The 23,388-nt window shown below is 46.7% G+C and overlaps 1 protein-coding gene across 3 annotated transcripts in view; it reads left to right on the top strand.

The window, feature by feature from the left end:
• The window catches only part of ZCCHC7 (zinc finger CCHC-type containing 7), a 117,601-nt gene extending 98,520 nt beyond the window's left edge, over nt 1–19,081 (top strand). For all 3 annotated transcript variants that reach the window (XM_074813107.1, XM_074813108.1, XM_074813109.1), the window contains 3 exons: nt 12,659–12,754; nt 17,247–17,364; nt 17,807–19,081. In XM_074813107.1, coding sequence (XP_074669208.1) covers nt 12,659–12,754; nt 17,247–17,364; nt 17,807–18,255 — 663 coding nt within the window. In that variant the 3' untranslated portion in view covers nt 18,256–19,081. The remainder of the gene's footprint in view (nt 1–12,658; nt 12,755–17,246; nt 17,365–17,806) is intronic.
• The last annotated feature ends 4,307 nt before the right edge of the window (nt 19,082–23,388 follow it).

Raw genomic sequence — 23,388 nt, 5'->3', positions numbered from 1 at the left:
TTTTGGCCTCTGTGCGTAAAAGACATGAAGGGACAATGCATCTTTTGTGTTTAAATTTTGCGCTGGGATTTCTTTGTGTGCATTATTAAAATTCCTCATGGCCTGCCACTTTTTTTCCAAAATGAAAATGTAAGCAGTCAATTCGTGTCCTTTAAAATGTGACTTTTGGAAAGAGAAAATTTAAAATATGACTGTCAAAAAAAATATATTAGCTTGAGAGAGAGAGCGTTTGGTTTCCAGAGAAGCTTTGTAGGTTTTTGTGCGGTGAGGGAAAGGATGGGTTTAGAAGTATTTTCAGGAGGAGATGAAGCCTGACGTCCCCATGCACGGGGATGCGGCTGCTGCTGTGGCTGCCGGGTCAGCTGCTCTCGCCAGGCCGCGGGCCGCGACATCGTCACCTTCCTGTTAAGTGTTGCAGCACCTGCCAGTTTCTCTCCAGGTGTTTTAAGGTTATTTCTGTAAACTGTAGTAAAAATACGACTTTGTTTACGCGATAGACACTGCATTTTTTTCATGTTTTGGAATCACAGAGCAGGCCCTTGTGTGTCAGTGGGGCGGCAGCCATTCTGCGGGGTGTTTCGCAGGGAAGGTGACCCAGAATTGGCAGGGTGTGGGTTTGGGGTGAGGATGGCCCTGCCTCCCGTGGGTCGTGGGGAAGCAGGAGCGTGATACTGTCCCCACGCTTGCCCTTGAGGGAAAGGGGCCTTTTTGGTGCTTGGGCTCGTGAAGATTTCCCATCCTCTGGAAGTGCGTGCTGGCCACTCTAGCCAGGGGAGGAGGTAGGGCAGACCCAGACAACAATTGACAGATAGTTTGTTTTTAAATTACCTACTTGCATTGTTCAAGCCCCAGCCCGATCGCTTTTGCAAGTGCCGTTCTGTGACAGAGATTCTTCTGAAACCGTCTTCCTGGCCTGCAGAAATGTTCTGGGGAAAATAAGTACGTTAGAGGTGTTTTGGTGTGCTGTCTAGAGTCTAGAGTGTCTCTTGGATTTTATTTTACATGGTGTTTATTTTTCCCTACTAATTATTATTTGTCCTGTGTTACCGTTCTCTTTCAAGTTTCAGACATTTTTGAGGCTATCAGAAACCTAAACGCAAAATCTTTTTTTATTGCCAGGAAACTGTATTTCACAAAAGGCGGTATTCTTTCTGATAGTTTCTTTTTAGAGAAAACAAAGAGAATTCCAGGTCCCGAAAGAAGTGTAAGTTTGCAAATACAAAGCATGCGCTATAGCTTTCAGTACAAAAATGTGCTAGATAGTCCTCTTTCCCAATTCTTACTTGAAAACTCTATTTAAAATGTTACAGGAACAAGAAGTAGCTTCAATAACTTTATAAAAATATGTAACATCTACAAAAAATACTGTTTGCCTTTTCATGAAAATGTTGGGTTTTAACTAATACCCCTGGCCAGTTCTCACTACTGAATAATGAGGGGTTTTGTGTGTAGGTTAGGTTGAAATAGAAGGTCCAAGCTGGTTATTGTAAAACACCAACGTGTCTCTGCGCCTGCACGTTCTCTCCTGGGAAGGAGTGACGGTGCCGTGGTACCTCTCCTCCGCGGAGGACGGGTCCCCGCTGACACCTGTGTCATCGCCCCAGCTCTGCGTCGGGCTCTCGCCGGCCCGGACCAGAGAAGCCGCCGGCACCTGCAGGGACCCAAGGGGCCGTTTTGGGTGGGATCTGCCACCTTCCAGCAGCGCTGACCGTGATCACGTCAGCCTGCTTCCTCCAGCGTTTATCCGTCTCACTCTCTTCCCCACCTGTCTCCCCAGAAAATAAAACAAAAGGTGCTCTTAAATTGGGGATTAAAGGCTGATTGCATCTTGACCAGAAATTGCATTCTGGAAGCAGTCTGGGACTGGGAGGAAACAGAAAGCTTGGCTGGCTGAGCCAAGTCATTTCCATTTCTCCAATTTTGGGGTTTGAAATAACCTTCTCAGAGTGTTTGTCTTTGAGAAGCGGCGTCCTTCAGAGAACCCCTCACTTCAGTATGCACATTATTGTTATTTAAGGAACTCTGTGTTTTCTGCAAAGGCATTACCTTTTGGGCCTGCCTTTAAATGGGAAAAGGAGAAGAGCAGGGGATGGAAATTAATATATTTTATTATTTTGAATGTTTAAATCTGTGGTTAGCTAACCCATGCATGCCCAGGAAGCGATGTGTGCGGTATGTGACATTTTTAAATGCTGTGCCAGCAATCCTGGTGGCGAGATGCGCTCATGACTGGGTAAAGAGTGGGGAGAGCTGCTCCCTCCCGCACAAACTTTGGGCAGGAATTTCTCTGTTCTCAACACAGAAACTGCCATGAACATTCCTCCTTTCCCAACACACACCAAAACTGTGGTGATTGGTATTTTTGTGATACACCAAAACTGTTGGATAAGTGGTTAATTAAACAGAAAAGGTTAATTGTGGTAAGATTCACTGCTGAAATGTCTCCCCATCGTACACATAGGTGCAGTTCTTTTAAGGGAAAGAATTGAGATGATCATTTCTTTAATGCTTATGGATTTGTTAAAAGTTTTCACCTCTCTTTCCTTTAGTTTGAAAAGGTGAACCTATACAATAATTTAAATAATTTTTATTATTTCAAGTATTAATCAACTAAATAAGGAAAATAGAATTTTCAAGCTAGAATGATATTTCCAATGCCTTTTAAAAACAGACTTTTATTTGAGAAAAAAAGAAATTAAGTATTTCTGTGCACTTTTTCTGCATTAGATTCTGTGTATGAATATTCATCTTAAAGTTCTTATATTCCTGAAGATTATTCCTTTGGACTTGGTATGAAGGTGTTTTTTCTCAGTTTTAGAACTTGGAGTCGGTTTCAAAATTCCATTGGAAACCAAAATTGTCTGTCATCTACCAGACATTTTAAAAGATATTAAAATTACACTTTCGTGTAGGTAACGTAGAATGTATTTTGGTACATTTTTGTATTGCAAAGTGGAAAAATTGTAAAATGTTAGTAGAGCGTAAACCTCCAGGAACTGTTTGCACATAAATCCTAACTAGGAGCGGCATTTTGCTTGTCAAAGGTCCACTCGGTACCTGCTTGTAAATTATCTGCTTTAGCAGTACTGAAACTGCTGCGTTTTATCATACAAACGCTTCACATGTCACAAGGCCCCAGGTATTTCCCTCGGCACTGGCGGCACCGGGTGTGATCATCCAGACCCGCTGGTGCCTCGTGTCGCCGATCCCTGTGCTTGCAGCAGCCAGGAGCTGCCCTGGCTGGGCAGTAACTTTCTCAAGTTATGCTTGATCATGTTAATAATCTACAGATTAGGATTCCCTAAAAGTATTCACTGATTTAATTCTGAGAGGTTCTATCATGTCTATAATAGTAATACATCTTGTTAGGTCCTGTCAGGTGAATAGAAAAGTTACTGCCCCCATGACAGAACTACCCTGATTTTGATTTCAAATTTTGAAAAATCAAGCATAAAGGGAATCAAAAGGAACCAGAGACCTGTATAAAGTGATGACTAGTGAAGAGCCGTGCGCCATAAGTAGGTGCTATTTTAGTGCAGCACTGGAGGAGTCTCCAAGCAGGGGGCGATTGGCATAAGGGCTTCAGGCCCCACCGAGGGCAAAAGCTGAAGGCATCCCTCAGAGTTTTGGCTTCAGGGGGGTGAAGTTAGGCCTTCAGGTTTGACTTATTTTTGAATGTTAAATGTGGGTTAAATTAAGATTTGACTAACATCGCCCAGCGGCCATGAGTGCACTGTGAAATGGGCACAAACGGCCGTCCCCGTGCCCATCGGGACAGGCCGCGGGGCCGCTGCGCAGCTGCTCTGCTCGCCTCTGCCAGAAGTTGACGAACTTCCCCTTGCTGCTTCACCGGGCATTTGACTCGCCAGCCCAGTCCGTGTCTGGCCTGACGAGGCTCCTTCCGCTGGCCACTGCTCGGTGCCTGCGCGGGGCAGCTGCTGCGCGTGGCCTGTGGCAGTTCCACCGCCGGGGGTGGCACACACATGGCGATGCAGGTGCCACAGGGCGATGACACCCAGCGTGGCCCGTGGCCATCCCACCCGGCGTGGCACGCGGCAGAAGCTCTGACTCTCCAGAGGTGGGAGGGGGGCAGCGCTGGCAGGAACACGTACTATTTTTACAGCAGACCAGGTGATATATCTGCAAAAAATGGATGGTCGATGCCCGAGTTCAGGGTTTCTCAGAGTCAGCATCGAGTCCGAAAGCTGCTTTTCTTTTCCTTTTTTTTTCCCTCCCCTCAACCTTACAGTTTCTCTGCCTGTAGTAACTACTCATCTTGTAGTTACCGGCAAGTAATTTCATGTTGTTTCTTGACTATGCATTTAACTGTTTCTAAAGTATATTTGTAACTTCCTTTGGCACTTAAAATATGGTGTGGTGAGTGCCTGTGCCCAGGCATACACAAACACTGAGGGATTTCTGCGGACTCTGTGATAACCCTGAAATATCTTCTGCTTTAAAATTAATTGCACCAGATTTGCACGTGCTATCCTTTTTCTATCTGACTTACTTTGGTGGCAGATGAGACCCTGGTGAAATTAATTCTGCTTTTCTGATGTTGGTGTGAGGATGGAAAGAGAGGGAAAATAATAGCATTGAGACACTCAAAAGTTGGTTTGGAGAAAACCGTTTTGATCAATGGCATATTTATGTGATATGAGAGCAGAAATCTGAATCTTTTGATCCGTTTTTAGATGCTGTAGACTATTCAGAACGTCCCAAGTCATATTAAAGTAAAAACTTTATGGAATTGAGACCGATTTAAAAAAATAGATGTGCAAGAAGGACATGGAGAAGCTTTTGTGTGTTAAGGTTGTATGTAGGCTGTCAGACATTTCTTCAAGGACATATTCTGGATGAATGTCACTCGTTATAAAGCTAGGTGAAAATAATTATGGTATTACTGAATATATATGATGCGCTTAAATGGAGGACACATGAAAAAAATATGAGGAAATTGATAAAGATTAACATGCATGTTGGTAATGTAAGGAAAACGCTTCTATCAGTAAAGGGTGCTATAGATTGAAGCCTAGCTGCTAGGAATTTTAAAGAAAAAAGCTTGAATTATTGTTTACTTCGAATGTACCCCAGCAAAACCTTGCTGCTTTTCCACAAAACCTCACTTCTAACAAGCCGATGCACCACTCTTGGCATCTCCTGTCCTCCAGCAGCACTGTATTTTTTCTGTTTACTTCAATTTTAGCTATGCTCAGAAATCACCTCAAAGTAAATATCTGCTATAAGAACGCTCCCCCAGGAAAGTTATTTTAAGTGTGGTACTTGCTCCTTTTGCATCTGATGGTGAAAGGTGATTAGCAGATGACATAAAGGTTAAAGAGGGAGAGAAAGGAAGCTGTAAATCATCTGGAATGACAGTAAAAATTAAAACCTTGGGGTTTGTTGGGCTCCCCGGTGTATTAGCTAATAAATATAGCCATGCTGTGGTTCTGTTCATCTTCTGATTTTACAGGCTTTGCAAATGTTTGTGTTCAGATTAATGTATAAATGTATGTGTAAGTATGCATACGCTTAGCGCAGTGAGCCTGCGCGCGTGTAGTGCCTGCCCGCACGCTCTCCGGGCGCCCATAGAGCAGCTCGGCAAGCCTCCTCATAAACATTCACATAAAATATACGTGTCCCCATGCACGAGTCTCCTCCTCCTCCTCCTCTCCTGCCTCTTCCCCGCGCCCACCTCCCCCCACCCCACTTCAAAGCTTGTGGTCCTTTTTCCATCCTTGTACTAAAAGGTTTCTTTGTAAGCCAGGCCATTTGTCCATCATTGTTTGGGGTCCAAACAGTGGTAAAATACCCTGTCACCGATCCAGAGTGCTGTGAATGGCAGCTTCTCTCCGGACAATTGGCGGTGGTGCCGAGAAATATTCCTGAGAGGATTATTTAACCTTTCAATTTAGGGGGCACAAAGCCTGGCTGATTAATGAACTTTCTGATGGGCGCTGATAAGCGGATCTATTTCTTTATTTCCTCTAAAAGTGATTCCTTCTCCTGTCCCATATTACTATAATCTTAAACATAAAATGTGGCAAATAGATTAAAAAACAGCACTAAAGAGTTTATCTGGCTGGCAAACTGAAGGAGCTAAATTAAAATTGGTAATGAAAGCAGTGGCTGAGCCCTGTATATGGTTTTTAAATGCGCTGTGTATTTTGAAGAGACTTATTCTCCAGCTTGCCTGGTAATGACTGCTTTTGGTGCACAGTCCGGGGCTGGCTTCTGTTATCCCCCCAAAAAAATGAGTTGTGTTATCTGGATGACTGCAGACACATATGCATCCCCCTTTCTCACTGCATGGGCAGACAAGGTCGATAGCATTACAAGGTATTTGTGGCAGTGCTTGTTTCAGTTTTCAGAGCTGCCAGTTTTCAGCCAGATTTGAATTACAAAAGAAGAAGCTGGCATGAAAATTGAAAGGGTTTATCGGCTAGTCTGAAGCCTCATAGCACATTGCTTATTTATGCAGTCCATTTGCACCAGGAAATGTAAAAAGGAAATACATTTTAAAAATAAGGTCATAAAGACCCAGATATGTTTAAGATGGCAAATAAAATATAGATACCTATAATATCTTTCCAGGAAACGATTTCACTTAATGTTGCACATTACTTCGGAGGAGCATTTATGTTACTGTCATAAATTTGTGAATTTGTGTCACTGTATAGATAGTCTCTGGGGATTAAGAAGGAAGTGTTTGCTAACTTACTTTAAAATTAAAATAGAAGAAAGATAGGTTTGTAGTTTGAGAGCTACATCAGAAATAGTTGAAGTTTAATGCACCGTCCTATTTAAATAACGTTTTGCATTCTGTGTAAAATTAGCCATGGGCGACTGGAGAGATGCCACCACCTTTGGAGAAAATTGGGATGCCTTTTAAACCATGAAGATTTTGAGGCATTCAGGGATTGTATTGTTGTTATCCTTACTATCTTGCATATATTCATTTTCTCTATGAACTTGAGATTTTTTTTTCCATTTTTCAGAAAAGACTTTTTGAATTAATACTTCAGTATTTTTTTCTCTGCTCGTAAGAGTATCAAAAGATTACATTCATTTCTTTCAAATGTATAATATTGTACTTTTTGTCTCTTCCTTTAACATTTTCACACAGTCGATTGTAGATGCTATTTGCATCTATTTAAAATGCATTATAGAAATGTCTTATTTCTGTAGAAACGACCACTTCACCGTGCTTGTACTGCGGACTGAACAAGTTAAATTCCTTCTTCTGGGAAAGGCTTTGGTTTTCCAGACTGCGCAATCAAAAAATAAAATTTTGTCCACTAATTTGTAATTTAATGTGTATCATGTACTTACAAAAAAACCCCCACAACTACAAGTTCAGTCAGACCGCTGTTTTCTTGGTTACTTTGCTGTGTTTTGTTGATACCCAAAAGGGTGGAAGTGATGCTACAAGCACATTTAGTAAACTCAATTACGAGGCATAATTTATGGAGAGATACTCAGGTGCAACCTCCACAACTCCTGTTGGAAGAGTTGGAAGAGAAGTTTTTTCAGATGGCTGACAAAATGGAGAAATAAAATTTGGTAAAGAAATTATTCTGTTTATAATTGTTTGGAGTTTGGGAGGGTTACAAGTCAAAATACTAAATTTGTATGTCTCTCATTTATTAGCATGCATCAAGCTCAGTATGTTTCTGTCATGAATTTTCATAAGGATTTTTACTACGTAGCATGTGTGGCTTAATGATGCAATCACCTGATAGACTAGGAAGACTCCAAAGGAGACGTTCCGGTCTGTTGTGTACATAATACTTGTTTCAAAAATCTGCCTAATTAAGGAATTACCCAATGGAATGCAAGTCTACTGGGTGCATGACATGGTTAAAGAAAATAACAACAACAAAACCCCTTGGTATAATTACGATATTACATGATATCTTATATTGGCAATTTTGAATATAAGGGAATGATGCAAACCTGCCATTGTTTCAGCTGGTATACAAGTAGATTATGATAATTTGAAAGGGGAAAATAAATGTATATCTTTCAGTGATAGAGCTGTTCTGACCGTTTCCCTGCCCAGCTCCAGTCTACAACCCACAGTGTGTAATGATTCACTTGATGATGATCTTTCAGTGGCTCAAGAAATTGGTGAAACATCACTGCTAATGAGTTTTACTCCCAGCCTTATGTCTTGTTTGTCTCAGTGAGTTGCAGGAAAACAGACTGTGTGGTGTGTGGAGCTCACCCCTTGGTCTTGGTGGACATGGTGTTGGGAGGAGTGCCCAGGTCTGCTGCTCGGGTTGTGTAGGTGTCCTCCCTCCATGCTTTTCTTTAATCCACCATTTAATTACTTACCTTGAGAGTGCAGCAAGAAATAACACCAAAAATTACCTGATAGATTAAGTATGAGCCTAGCAATGGATATGATGGATCAGAAGAAACAACTGTCGGGTCTTGGCACATGAGAATGGCGCTGGGTGATTTGGAGTCAGTGTAAGGAGCCATGGCTAGCCAGCCGGGCTTACAGAATTATTCCCTCGCGCGCTAAAAGGAGTTGCCCAAACTGGTGCTGGATGTAATAAAAACATCCCCTGCGGTGCAGGGTTTAGGCAGAGGCAGCGCCGATAGCTGATGAGCACTGACGGACTGATGGAGGTACGACCTCTGTTTCGTCTCATGACGAGACTCTGGACAGGGCGGGGTACTCCTCTGGGTCTCGTGTAGTTGTCAGAGTGGTTCCACCAGTGCATGAGCAGAGTGGGGGCTTTCCCTCCGGCAGGGACTTCATCAGTCTGGGCCTGATGTGTCTCTGAGAGTGACCAGAGGCCACTCTGCGCAGCTCGGGCTCGAGCCAGCCCTGGTTGCCAGTGAAGCCGGTGCGAGACGCCACTCCAGCCTGGTCTCCAGGGCACGATGCCGTGAGGTGCGATGCTGCGAGCTGTGATGCCACGAGCTGTGATGTCACGAGGTGTGATGCCGTGAGGTGTGATGCCGTGAGGTGTGATGCCGCGAGCTGTGATGCCGCGAGGTGTGATGTCACGAGGTGTGATGCCGTGAGGTGTGATGCCGTGAGGCACGGTGCCGCTCAGGGGAAGCCGGTTGGCACGGCCGGCAGCGAGATGCCTTTGTCCAGCGCAGGCACTTGGAGTGGCACGAAAAGGGACTCAGCTCTGGTCTGCCGCGCCGCCGGAGTCCTTGTGTCGCGTGATGTGGAGGGGCAGAGAAAGACGCAAAAAAAGAGGTCGGAAGATTTTCCTTAATTAGTGAGATTTAGCCAGATTGCAGATCCTAAGTAGTAATGAGCTTCATAAAAGCGAGCCCTCATTGGATCAAAGTCGGTGCAGATAAGGGGAGCTCAAGGTCACAGAGGGAGCTGCCCAGCAGGTCCATTTGCATAAAAAATTACTGTCAGAAATAGGCCAGAGAGGCAGCCCTGGCATTTTGATCTCTTGGCCTTTGTCATGGAGATTCCTAGTTGAGAAGGGAGGAAGGCCAGTGTCCCAGATAATGATTAACTGTTTTAATGGCATTCATTCATTCATTCCGCACTAACTACTCATGCAGAAAAAAGGTTATGTAAAATGACATTAGAAGAAAAATCATTTGTAATCGTTGCATCAGGCTGCACTTTGAGGAGACATTAGGAGTAAATCCATGGCGTGGTAGGCTTATGCTTTATCTTCTGATATTTACTGAGTTTACTGGTGCATGAAAAGCTTTCAGCAAGAATAGCAGATGGGCTGGACCTTTCATAGGTAATGCTATCTACCAGGTTATTACTTCTATATATTGATAGTGAAGTAATCTCCAAGATATCACCCTACAAATATAGATTATTTAAATGTTTGTAACAAAAAAAACCTATAACATAAAGAAGCTACATTCATGAATAGTTTATTTTGTACCCATATGGCTGGAGTCTTTAGATGCTTTTTTAAGCCTTAAATAATAAGAAAACAGAGGGTTTATAACATGTGGGTTTCCTTTTTGTTTGGCTTTGGAAAGGAGTAAAGTTATGTAGAGTTGTAATCTGACCTGCAAGTATTCAGTTTAATTTCTTGCCTTAAATGTGACCTTTTCTATTAACTAAACAAAAGGAAACAGGTCGGGGGGAGCTGGCTCTGGGCAGGGTGCGGCAGGGGGAGGTTGGGGTCACAGGCTGTGTGTTCCCAATAAAGGGGAGACGCCGAAGGGCTCTGGCGCTGGAGGGAAGCCCCGGCCAATCTGTCGGTGCCCAGTTTTTCAGCTCAGGGGGCGGTGTGGGGGTGGAGGCGCAGCCTCGGGCTCCAGGGGCTCACGGTGACCCCCCGGGGACGGCACGTGTCCGGTGCAGGGGCAGACCCGCCAGCCAACGCCGGGCCGACGCACCAGTCAGGTGAGCTGTTGGCGTCTCTGCAGCCTGTTTAACTTTCGGATTACACCGAGGCACCTGCTGCAGGAGCGCGTAAAGGCTCTTTACTTACTAATTTAGCCATATAAATCACTGCAGCGCTGTGGTGGGCGTGCTCCCTTCCTTGTCAACATCCATACGCCTGGCACCTATTTTCAAAAGCCCAGTTCAGAACAGAGGAAGATCTTACTTATCTTTTCTGTAAAAAAGTAACAGTGTTTTGAACCCAGTGCAAATTTTACTAGAGTTTCAATACAAGAACGCTAACGATGGCCCAAATCATAATTATTTACATTGGAGGACGACCGTGCAGCAGGTGAGAGTGCCAGACTCTGGCGTTGTGGCAGGCAACATCTTGGAATGTAAAGGATTGTGTCTCTGGAATAATACACGGTTTTTCTAACCACGTGTTATTGTTGCACTGCACCTTGCAAAGACCAAATAGTATAATCAGGTCATTTTCAGACTGACGTTACGGTTCGTTTTAAGGCCTGCCTGGCAGAAAGCAGAACGGTAGCATAAGGGCCTTGATTTTATTTTCGATAGCTGTGTCACACCGGTATTCTGGTCGCAGAGCTGTCTGGCAGACAGGGACTGGCTGAGGGAACCTGGCGGGGTTTTGTGGCAACATCCCAGCGTGGGCTTCAGTGGATGTCAGCTTTGGAAACAGGTGCAATGTGGGTAAAGTTCTGCCTGGCGCGAAGGCAGAGGAAGGTACCACTCGTAGGGTTTATTTCTGCTTTTTAGGAGCCCTGTCCAAAGTGGAGCTGATTTCTGGGGCCACTCCTCATGCTGAAAACTTAACTAGAATGCAGGTGATTGATCCAGTAAATTAAACCCACAGATCTTTCCTCAAGGGGATTATGCAAATGTTTGCATTTTGGTGGGTTTTTTTCCTTGCCTGTTCTATGTATTTATGATAAAAGAATACCTGAAAAATTAAGCTGGCTTAGTAAGTCACTTATACACCACTGTTAGCTGGAGAGCTCTCGCTGTAAGACATGGATGAGAAATACACAGATTACTTTATAGGTGGTGGGTTTTTTCCTTTCCCTGTTTCCCCGCCTTTTGTCACAAATCACTGGTGGATGTGTCACTCTTCCTAGTCTTCCTTTAGCCTCCTCCTGGTGAATGAACGTGAACTGAGGAACACGAATCTGAAACACGCATTTAAACCCAAGGCTGAAGAGGTTCAAAATAAGGTGACCCTGCAAGTGTGATCAGATTCATAAAAAAATGGCGTTGGAAGATTTCTGTTGTTTCTGCCTATTTTACAAGCACTGCTGTCATTCTTCTGGAGGCTGTGCAGGAGGACACAGCGGCTCCAACAGCAGAAGAGTGTGGTGATGCAGATTTTTTTAAAAAAGCAATTCCTGTAATGAGCTTTGCCAAGTGCTGCTAGTTTCTTTGAAATCTAGGCCGTTCTTCTGTGCTCCTTTAGCACCAGAGAGAAGGAAATGCTGAAAGTAGTGAGGTTGTTCTTTCATCCCGCTGCTTTTTAGCCAGAATTCACACACCTCCAGTTGGTACCTGTGCCTGCTCCAGCTGGGCACGGGCTGCGTGGCGGGGAATGAACGTGCTTGCGCCTGTGAAAAGTGAAGGAATAGATGATATGTCCCCGTGTCCCACTTAGCGGTGCTAAATGGGGAAAAGAAAAAGATCTGCCTGTTCCCCTGAATTGGCCGGGGTGTGCTAAGCCCTCCCTCGCCCCCCGTGCGCCCCCCGAGCAGCTGCTCTGCGGGAAGCAGAACGGGTCCCCGCTTCTCCGGGGGGGCGGGCGGTTTCCCCCGCCGCTGGGCACGGCGCCGGCCGCAGGGGTGGGCTGGGGGCGCGGCGGCCGGGCCCCGTATCGCCGCCGGATCTCGGCCGTCTGGCTGTCAGCACAAATGTGCCTCTGCAGCCGGTGGATGCAGCATCTGATGGGCCCGCCCGTCCCGGGGGATGGTGGGGCATCTGCGCGAGGGGGGGGCTGGAAGAGGAGGAGGAGGGGGCTAGATAAATCAGCAGCCTATTTTCTTGTATTCAGAGCTGAAATAACGCAGCCAGGTGGAATAGATGCCGGGGATGCCTCTTCCCACCTCGTTTGTGATGCTCAGGCTGAACCTTGCTCTGCAGAATTACAGTCATATGAGCCACTTGCTTCTTTTTCGAACTTAATATTCCAACAGCCAGCAGGAATGTATTGATTTAAGCATAATAAAATTATATTTATGTAATTTTAATTTATTTTTAATTCATCGCTCAGAATACCGCCAGACCTAATTCTTGCCTGTCTCCATCTTCCAGACGAAGCCGGGGCCCATCAAGGCGGCGGGTTCTCGCGTGGAGCGCTCTGCTTCAGTGTACTGCTACAACTGTTCCCGGAAAGGACATTTTGGATATGTAAGTCCCAGCAGTCTCTGCCTCGGGAGGGGGTTTCATCTCCACCACGGTGCATGGCTGGAGAAAAGAGCTGGAAGAGCCAAGCTGGTGCTGTACCAAGGGCTGCTCTAATCCAGCGCTCGTGGCTTTGGGGCTCTGCTGCTGTCAGCGGAGGCCAGTGTGTAACCTGGTCTCACCCATCTAATCTAAACACACGGAGGAAAAGAAAAGTTACTGTCTCTCCTTGGCGGGTTTATTGATTTGTTTTTTAAATCCTAAATCAAAAGAGGACTGCCTGTGAGACAGAATATTCATTGGAAAATGCTGAACATGGCTTTTTAAGATTTTTTTCTTTCTTTTTTTTTTCCTGTGGCTCATGGGATGAAATACTAGTGCCTTACCACCACCTTCAACGTCATGTAAAATTTTGCACCACAATCACCCCAACAATTTGAATGCCTGTTTTAGGAATTTTCTGTTTCTGCCTGCTTTTGATGATCCTTATTTGTAGTTTCTTAGTTTAATCCAACACCTGATTTAAGTTTGACATCATCTTTTTGTAAGGCACACAGCCTGGCAAAGGAGGGTGTTGTGAGCCTGAAGTGGCTTCAGTGAAAACAGGAGGTCGGCTGCATCTTCTAGGATTGCTTGATGACGTTTATCACCTTTTTCAGCCCCTGTTGTGACAAGTGCAGCTCTTCCTGCAAATATCAACACCAAACAAATGTTCATTCTTTTCTTTTATGGAGTAAGTCCAGAAGCCACAAGTATTCTAGAAAATCAATGTTAGTCATGTGTTGGTTGGGATAAGTTTATGGTTTCCTACAGCTTAACGATGGGAAATTCCTCCCTTCTCTCCTGCATGCTCTGTGTTGACTCTACAGCTACTGAAGACAAGTGTTGTTAAACACTTCCTGCTCTTTTTGGTGAATAGTTAATCCCTGTGGGGAACAGTGGGACAGGCAGGGCAGGTTTTCTGGAATCTTCTCATGGCAAAGCTGAAAGATGAACTGGAAGATAAGCTGGAAGATTTTTAATGCCTAACACTGACAAATGTCAGAAGAAGAAGCAAGACTGATTGCCATCAATGGATAAGGAGTATTTTACTAATCTGTCAAAAAACGGCATTCACGGAAAGTAGCCATACCTGGATACAAATAAGGCTGCTGTAAAAATAATTAGTAAATATGTGGGAGGAGCTGATAGTAATTACTTGGATAGAAAACCGTAGACATTGTATAAAATCAGTCTGGTAGTAAAGTGACTCAAGGACATTTTATGGCCATCAAAGGTCAGATAGTATTTTCACCAGCGTACGAGGAGCAGGAACAGCCTGAGCCGTGACTGAATGAGAAGGAGAAGTCAAAAGCAACACAAAAAGGCAGAGATACCAGATCTTCCTCTATGAGCACAGAATAAACGTCCAGGACACACATCAGATTATATGGTGATAACCGAGTATTTGCCCACAAATCACTAAACTTTCTGTCCGAAAAGGGCTGAGGAAATTGGACTGGCACGTGTGTCTTCACAGTGACCCAGCGGACAGGCAACGCCTCTGAGATTTGCAGCTGTCATGGGCTCAGAAAACTGAGGTTGTAATCAGTGCCTGAGTTCAGGCGGTGAGCAGCTCCGTCAGAGCTTGAAAGATCTGCCTGTAATTTAAGGGGGAAATAAGTCTTTTTGTTTGGTTCGTTTTTAAAATGTCAATATTTTTAAGCAGGCAAAAGTTACTTGTGATGACAAGCATCTCAACACTTTTCCCATTTCTATACCTCAGGAACCCTGCTCTATTGCTTTTTTTTGAGCAGTTAAAGTAGAGGAATAGCAAACTGACCGAGAAGAAGAGGCTGGGGTTAGTTTTGTATAGATGCACCATAATCTGTGCTTCCCACTGCAGTCCTTTCCTTTCCTGTTACCATTTAATCTAGTTTAGCTGAAATTCCTTTTCTTTCCCAGAGGTCTAGGGAGGCCCTTCCCAAAAGCAGAGGCAAGAGCAAAAAACTTGCTAAATCCCAGAGTTAGCTGTGCAGTTCCAGTAAGGCGGTCATTGAGGATTACTTCTTGTTTGCAGAAATTGAAATAGTTTAGACATAAAGTGTCAGAGGTTCCAACACCTGCAAGTTATGTTTCCTGAATTTGCACTATTGTTTATTAAGACAGTCATGTTTTTATGTAAACTGAAGATTTAATAAGGACAAGAAATCTTATTTTCTGTAGTAGACTTGGCATCATAGTTCATTTCATAGCAATCAGACATCCCAAACATCGTCTCTTGTGGTCCATAACAAGGATGTGGGCATCTTGAGGGGCCAGTTAAGAGGGAGGGTAAGTTAATGAGGAGTCCCGCTGCATTACTGGGGCTGCAGCCAGTTCTGAAGGCAGCAGGGGTGAGGGGCGGTACGGTCCCTGCAGACGTGCCTCGCCTTCACATCCCAGTCTGCCCAGTATGCCAGTCAGACAGGAAATGCCTGGTGTGGGGTGGCAGCAGGCCCTGCTTCTGCCTCTGCCTCCAGCACCGAGGACTGTCCCGGGAGTGGGTGGCAGCAGCGCCAGCGCGCCAGGGGGGGACAGGAGCAGCCCAGAGCCTGTTGGGCGCCGCTGGGCCGAGGGACCAAGATGGTGGTGATGGAGAGGAAGAGGAGCTCCCATGGGGGTGGCACATGCGTTTCATCCATGAAGGCTTCTCTGTCAGTGCGTTAACAAACCAAAAATAACGAACCTGCAGGGCAAGCCCCAGATTTGGTGCGGGATCTCAAGCAGCACTTTCGCAGGTCTCACAGAAGGATGGTGTGTCTGCGTGCTCCTGCGTAAAGCCGGTCTGTGTCGTTTTCAGTGACCTCTTCAGCAGTGTTCAGTATTTTCTTTCATTTCCATCCAGATAGGCTGGCAGCTCTGTGCCCTGCCTAGCGGCCACTCTTAGGTTTCACTCACGTGAAACACAGGTATTTGAAGTGTCATTTGTCCGTTTGGCTTTTCTCTCGACATAACTCTGAGGGAGGTAGATGGAGGACCCAGGAACGGTGGGAGAGGAGGTTCTTCGCGGTGATAGCTGACTGTTCGAGGTGTGCATGTGAAATCTGGTCGCCTTCCAGGACACGTGTACCTCAGATGAATAGCTGCCGAGAACAGCCTCAGGCAACGCAGGGACTCACGTGTCCCCTCCTAAGTCCCTTTCAGCCTGATTTTGCAGTGGGGTAAGGCCGAGCCCTCCGACCTGGGCGGGCTCTGACTATGGGCTGCCGTCGCTCCTCCACACTCTCCATGCACATGGAGATAAGCCAGTAGTTACACAACTTAACGATACCCTTCTGGAGGACACCACAGAGAATAACCCCATTCTTCATTTAATTTCAGCCAAGCAAAGGCCAAATAAAAGCTGAGAAACATGAAATACATCTGAAATGCATCTTTTCTGCACTCTGTCTCTGAAAAAGAGAGGGAGGCAGACAGGAGGACAGACGGGGAAGGGAGGTGCTAAAGGTGGCACTGCATGGTAGAAATAGCAACAAAAGTGGTAGAAATAGCAAGAAAAGTGGTAGAAATAGCAAGAGGAAAGCTGCTTAGCTTTTGGTGGAGATGTCAGGGTGGGTGAAAGCTCCTGACCGTTTCTTGAGAATGGCAAGGTCCAGAATTCACTAGATTTGGGCAGTACCCAAGAAGTAGAAAGGTAACAAGCAGTTTACAGGGAGATGAAGGCATCAGTTAATATCACATGGTGCCCTGAAAAAAAGACAGAACCGTAGGAAGCATCCCAGTTAGCCTGGCTCATGAAACATTGCTAACACTTTGTGTACAGCAGCGAAAAAATCCGTATTTCTGAATCAAGTGTTTGGGAAATGGGCTGACATGTGCGTGACGCAGAGCCAGCCCCTTGCTCACCTCAGCCAGCTGGTTGGGGCTCTCCTCCTCTCCCCTCAATGTCCAGCTCCTGCAGGATTTGTGTTTGGTTTGTACCTGTGCCGAAACCACAGGCAGCCGGACACCCCCTGGCCCCCACCGCTGCTCGCTCCCTCCCTCAGCCCACCCCGCCCCTGGAGCCTGCCATGTTTCTGCACATCCTTTCACCCCAGAGGATCCAGGTTAAAAGATCAGAAGTATTTGTCTTCCAAGGAGACCGGGCACGTGATCGTGTGGCAGCGAGAAGCAGCGTTGGGGAGCGGGGAGCTGGCCCAGCTGCAGCAGGACGCCCCGTTCCCGGGCCCAGCGGCTCCACGGGCCATTCGCCTCCCGTTCGCCTGGTGCTCACCCGCTTCCAGTCCTCTGCTGCTGCTGCTGCAGGTGTGCAGGAGGTGCGGGAAGGGGTGGGATTCCTGCCATGTGCTGCAGGAGGACTGCAGCTTGGCTCGTGTGCACAGGAAGGTTTATTGGTTGGTAATAAAATTATCAGTGTTAAAGAACTGCTGGCCACATCCTTCAGAGGTACAGGCCAGCACCGGCAGAATCCGACCTGTTTCCCTTCCAGGAAGATCCCAACTCAGCCACATGTAGTGACTTGAAATGTGTTTTGCAGGAGTGCTCAGAAAAGAGGATGCACGGGACCATGTTCCCTACTTCTCCGTTCATCTACTGCTACGACAATGAATATGAAATCAAGAGAAGAGAGAACAGATTAAAAAGAAAGGTTGCAGGTAGAGTATATTTTGGGAGATCCCTCCTGCCTTTCAGTTCTTTGAAATACTTTCTTCTGTGCTTGCTGCTTTTAGAAATATTGTGGGATTATTTTCATGTGTCGGGAAAAGCTATAGGGATTTGAACAGGTAGTCTAAGAGTAGTAAAAGATTCGTGACTTTATTCAACCATGTCTATCATGGAAATTTACTGTGTCAAAGCCACTAGGTGGGCGTTGTCAGATGTTTTAATTCTAAAAAATCCACTGACATTAAAAATGCTGTAAACTAGCAGGAAGAGGGTTAAACTGTAATTTGTTAAGATTCTAGTCTGTTGACAGGAAGAAAAACACTATGAAAAAAATCTATCAGATTTTTTTCTAACTTCATACATACATAATGAAATCTGTGATGGTTTGGGGTTTTCTGCATGGGTATTGAAATAAACTGCTCTGTTTTACAGAACTGCAGGAGGCTGGCCTGCTGCCACAGCAGCCGGAGACACCGTGGCAGGAAGAAACACATGAGGGGCACAGCCACAAGAAAAAGAGCAAGCATGGGAAAGAGTATGGGAAACACAGCAAAGGTGGGGAGTGTCACAAAAAGATGAAGATGTCCCAGGCGGAGACACGCAGAGAAAAGAAACACAGAAGGGATGTTGAAATTGGCCGCAATTTGGAGGAGAACTTCCCTAGAGGGTCCAAAAGGCAGGCGTGTAAGGGCAGCAGAACCCATCACAGGTCCGTTTTCAAGGCGTTCTCGGGCAGCAAGACTGCGTATGTGCAGGAGCCTCTGGAAGGTGCGAAAAGGAAGAAGAAATGGAAAAAGCAGAAAGACGATAGTCCTGATATCAACGAGAATTTATTCCTTATAAAACAGAGGGGGAGGAAGGCCAGGCAGAAATCCTGGTGATGCAGCTGTGGATACTGTCTGTACTGGCTCCGGCTCTGTCCTCTGTCTGTTTGGGTCCCTCTCGTAGCGCGTGGACCCGCGTCCGTCCCAGAGCGGAGCGCGCGGGGTGTTGGCAGCCACAGCGGGACACAGCGCACCTGACGCCAGGGCTGCGCTGTGCGGCCCCGGAATTGGCTGTAAGATTATCTTCTTTGTTTGGGGGGGTGTGGGGGGGACGGGGGCCCCGTTGGGGTTGATAGGTTTTGTTTCTTCACCGGTGAGAGGTGGCTCTGCCCGTTGGAGCAGGATCTGCTGCTGGGGAGCACAGTTTGGGGCTGACACTGGAGAGGCTCACGCTGGGGGGAGCGGGGGCAGAGGCCAGGGACGTTCCCCGCGGCCGCTCAATCCTCTCCAGGGTGCAGCTGGGCACTTTCCCACTTCTTTCCCTCCCGGAAGCTGCTGCAAAGTTGTTGCCTTGCACTTTGGGACGTGACGTCTTCCGCGCCGCGCTCCACGGGTCCATCGCCCGGTGCCAGCAGCGAGCTCTGCGCTGGCCCCTTCCCTGTCTTTGCCAACGGGCAGTGGGGCAGGGGAACAGAGTTCACATCTTGAATTACACACGTCCTTTGTTCCTCTTGATGTGGAAGTTGTTTCTGGAGGAAAGAAAGGAGAGTATGATCAACGTATTTGGTTCCAGACGTGCTGTTCTAAAGTTTAGTCATTTTTTTAAAGACAGTTATTTTTGTACACTGGAATTAAATGAGTGTGTTATTAAAAGCTTTGTAAGAATAAATGCTTCGTCAAAGGAAAAACCCAAATAAACCTTTACATGAGGGATATAAAACAATGTTTGTTCTACATTTTCTTGCATTACCAAGTGTCGTCTTCTCTTTCCTGAGCTGAAACTACAACACCTCTGGCAAGAGATTTTCTGGTTTTGAAAGGGAAATTATCTGTACTCTAGTTTTTCACGACCTGCTCTATACTGTACCACTCCTTTTGCTGAGCAATTGATAGTAACTAACAGGCAGTTTCATGAAGTTGCGTGTCCTCTCTTAATTCTTGCTAAGAAATGGGCATTTGGCTACAGTAGTATTTTCAAATTGGACAGTATTTGTAACCTGTGCTAATGCAAGGTGTCTGAGAAGGGGAAATGGGTAAACTAGAAAAAATTCAGCACTATCATTCTGCCAGTAGTATTGCATGCTGCTATTCCTTAAATTCATCAGCTTTTTGTTTGGTGAGGTCACCAGTGAGAACACTGGTGTTTTAGTGACCGTATCACCTCATCTCAGAGGTGTTCAGAGTAGAGGTTTGCCTACATAATACTTGGCCCAGTCTTGCTTAAGTGCATCCTTGTTGGCAACTGAAATCTATTTTTGCTTAGCTTCATTGATTACTTGATTGAAAATTTCCTCATGATACTGAAAAAGGAAATCACTTTTAGCCCCAATTAAAAAAAAAATAATAAATTAATTCCACTCCTGAAAAGACTTGCCCCTAACATTGAAACTCTTCTTGTCCTGTATGCTGTGTTTTACATCCCTTTTTGTTTATCAATACCTGGTTCTATTTGAACAAAAGTCTCCAGTAGCCGTTAGCTGAACCAGCACATAGACTGGTAGATAGGGAAGGAGGGTTGGTTTAGATTAAGTACTGAGATCAACCCTGGCTTTTCTGATCGGTTTGGTCATCTGGCCAGCTGAGTTGTCACGAGGTGAGTAAATCTCTTCTCCGGGAGCTGCACCCTTCTTGTAAAAGTTGAGCAGACTCCGTTCTTGCTCTCGTGTCTCCTAAACCTTCCCTGGGGAGAAGCGTCACGATGACAGGGATCCCCAAAGAGACCAGATTCTCCATCTTGGAGTTCCACTGTCTGGGGTGTGTGGCAGCCCTGTACCTGCCCACGTGGACAGCGCGCAGGGGGGAAGGTCCCTGCCCGCGGGGAGGGTGACCGTGGCTGCTCTCAGCGTTGCACCCCGTGGCTGTCCTACCTCCGGGGTAACGGGAAACCACCCAAGTACAAAAACAGGGAACGGACGCACCCCTAACCTCTGGTTAGGCAGAATTTAGGGAATCTCGCCTCCCAGATCTGTTTTCTCCACTGCTTTTCAAGCTAGTATTCAGTAAGTTTGGGGGTTTTTTTAAGGTAAAAATGACTCAGTGAGATTGTGGCCTCCCTATTCTCTTCATTGTGCGGTGGTGTGGTAAGGACTGGTCCACACTCTGGGGTGTTTTCAGATCCTCCATGCCTCTCGCTTACTGAACAACGTCAAGAGCAGGTGGTTTTCTGCTTCACTCCCCCGAGACGGAAGCATCTGTGTTTTCAACAATGTCCATGAGGCCAAGGAGAAAACTGATCTGCAGCAGCATCTACGGCGAGATCGCTGCGAGCCATCGGTCTGTTTGTGAGGGGCGTTGTGGGTGCACGGTGGTGTGTCATGTAAGAAGCAGGACAGTGAAGGCCAGAAGAGCATCATTCTGACAGCAACCATGGCAGGATGCTCTGGAGAGGTTCCCCGTGGAGACCTGCTCTGAGTCCCTGCCTCTGGCTGCCCTCCTTCCTTCCACCATTCTCTTCCTCATTTTCAAAGGAACCTGCAAGGAGATAAAACGTGCAGTGCACTCCCCCTCTGGGCGCTATGCAATGGCTTTATGTGATGATGCGTTCTTTAGCAGCCTAGCCAAGGTGAGAGGCCGTGTCAGGAGTGGAAAAACGATACCAGCTGGCATCGCTCAACACAGGGACGTCTGATGGCCCCTGAGCGTGAGAGGTGCCAATGCCCTCACGGTGCCCATGTGCGATGTCAAGCAGTGGTCAGATGTGGAGTGAGTCGGAGCTTTTCCTGACAACTCCTCTAAAGATAAGGCCGGGCTACTGTGGCAAGGGTTAAGCCAGCCGGGCGTCCCGAGCTGTTTCTCAGATGCTCAGTGGCTTCAGTCAGCAATATTTCACCTTGGAGTCTTTCACAGAATTTTTCAAAACCAGTTACGTGCTGGTGAGCAAAAGCCAGCCTTGTCTCTGGGAGCTGACGGTGGGAAGTCAAGGCCATGTAGCCTACACAAGTGCTCGGGTGAAACCCGCAGAAGCCTGGCTGTGGTTTGTGGCTGCTGGCTGTCCCTGGCAGTGACAGCTGCCGTCACCAGGTGATCGTTTGTGGTGAAACATCTCCAGCTTTCCCTCCGAGTACCACAGCTGCCCAGCCCTGCAGATACTCAACTGGGGTTTGCTCCGATAGTTGTCTGTTGCTTGTGGTTGCAAGATAAGTAAAATCACAGAGAAAGCAGAGTGTTTGGGACCATGGGAAGAGAAGAGGATAAAACACCAACACTTGGAAGCAGCTGGGAGCTGGATGAAGGAAATTCCTCTAGAAACCTTGCAGGTGAAGGCCAGGACCTGGCTGGGGAGCAGGGCTGCAGTGCTGAACATGAGGCAGCAAAGACGCAGTGAAAGAAACAAGATGCTGCAGCAACACAAACTGGGGTATTAACCACAAGTCCACTTAGGTCATGGCAGGTTAAGACATCAGCTCAAGCACTGACTTATGTCAGGCTTTGCACAGCAAGACAGAGCGAATCTACTGTAGAGGGCCCACCAGAGAATTCAGAGAAGAATCAGAGGGTTCAGGTAATGCAGCTAGCAGGGGAAGGCTGACAGGAATGAGGATGGTTTTCTTAGAGAAAAGCAACTGGGTAGATAAGGTGTGAAGGAAAATGGCTGTTCTTGATATGAGCAGATGCTTGAAGATCAGAAAGAAAGGTGTAGCTGAGGAACTAAAAATAGAGACCTGAAAATGGTAAAACTGACGGGGACCAACCTGCGATGGGGCAGAGCGAGGTCAAGGGTGCCCATGGCCAGGCACTGCTGGACTGGAGAGCAGGAGAACCAGGACTCTACATCCCACCACCTGCCTGGGACTGCCCTGCCTTCAGCAATTGCTCCCCAGGCCGAGGTAGTGCTCGAGTGCCTGGAATTCAGTGACCCACATCTCACGACCAGCGTACTCCAGTTCAGCTTCAAAACCCTCCCTCAGAGCAGGTGCTGGAGCCTTCCTGCACACGGGAGCAGTGAGGTGCAGCACGACAACGAGGATTTGTCTCTTGCAGCCAGCAGAGCTGCAGCAGGACCCTCGTTTGCAGAAGTTTCCAGCCCCGGCGATGGAGTCCCACAGCGTACACCCAGTCAGTGAACCTTCTCCCCCCACATCGTTAAACTCCACATGGTCAGGAGATCATCTCCACTTACGGGCTGGAGAAGCGAAACCAAGTGTCTGGTCTGTGTGCCCAGGCGGTGGGCTCCACTCATGGGTCTCTGTCTTGGGCCACTTGAAACAAAACAGGTTGTGTCCAGCACCAGCAGACGGCCACTAGTAATCGGTGCCTCTCAGCAACACCAGTAACGCTTCTGCCTAGAATTTTACAGAGCTTCATGCAAAAGTCATAGAGTTGAAGATGTTTTTGCATTAGCTGAGAAGGACAGAATAAGGAAAAGGGCAAAAAAGGGTGATGCATTTTCCACCAGCAAGAATATCACCACATTAGGCACTAGTTAAAGGGAATTGCTGCATTAACGTCCTGGACCAGATGACTGAGTTACTTTCATCAAGCTCCATTTCATCCTGTTAAACCAAAATGTGCTTCAGACTGTCATTCCTCCCACCTGCGTTTTTCCCCCTCCTTCAAAAAACTGTCAGTCTTTACTCCAGAGATGCCTGGGACTGAAAAACATGCTTTATCCCAGGAGAGGATGGTGTCTCGAGGTCACAGTTGATGTGCACTGGTGAAGCAGCATGAGGAAACCTACATTGCGTGAATAAATAAAGGGCCGTAGCTCAGCCCAGGCTCTGGAGGAGACAGGATGGGTGGATCAAAAGGTCAGAGTCTTGTTTGGTAATGGGGGCAGTTGTCCCAGGAGTGAAGAGGGGAGAAGAGAGTATTTGGTCCATCATTTGTTGCACCCACTACACAGCAAGGTTGAGGCAGGAATGCTGTGAGTTGAGGTGCACATCTCCACAGCACACCAGCATGCACTGGAAGGGGATTAAACACAGTGGAACAGAGGGTTGGCTCCTCCCTGAAGCTTTCTTTTCCCTCGTCTGCCTAAAAATACTAATTTATACCTCTCTTTCTCGAGGCAAGAGCTGTTGCAGGATCTGC

Source organism: Strix aluco, chromosome Z, assembly GCF_031877795.1.
Source record: "Strix aluco isolate bStrAlu1 chromosome Z, bStrAlu1.hap1, whole genome shotgun sequence".
NCBI lineage: Eukaryota > Metazoa > Chordata > Aves > Strigiformes > Strigidae > Strix > Strix aluco.
The sequence above is the reverse complement of the archived record's forward strand: the minus strand, read 5'-3'. Positions and strand labels throughout refer to the sequence as shown.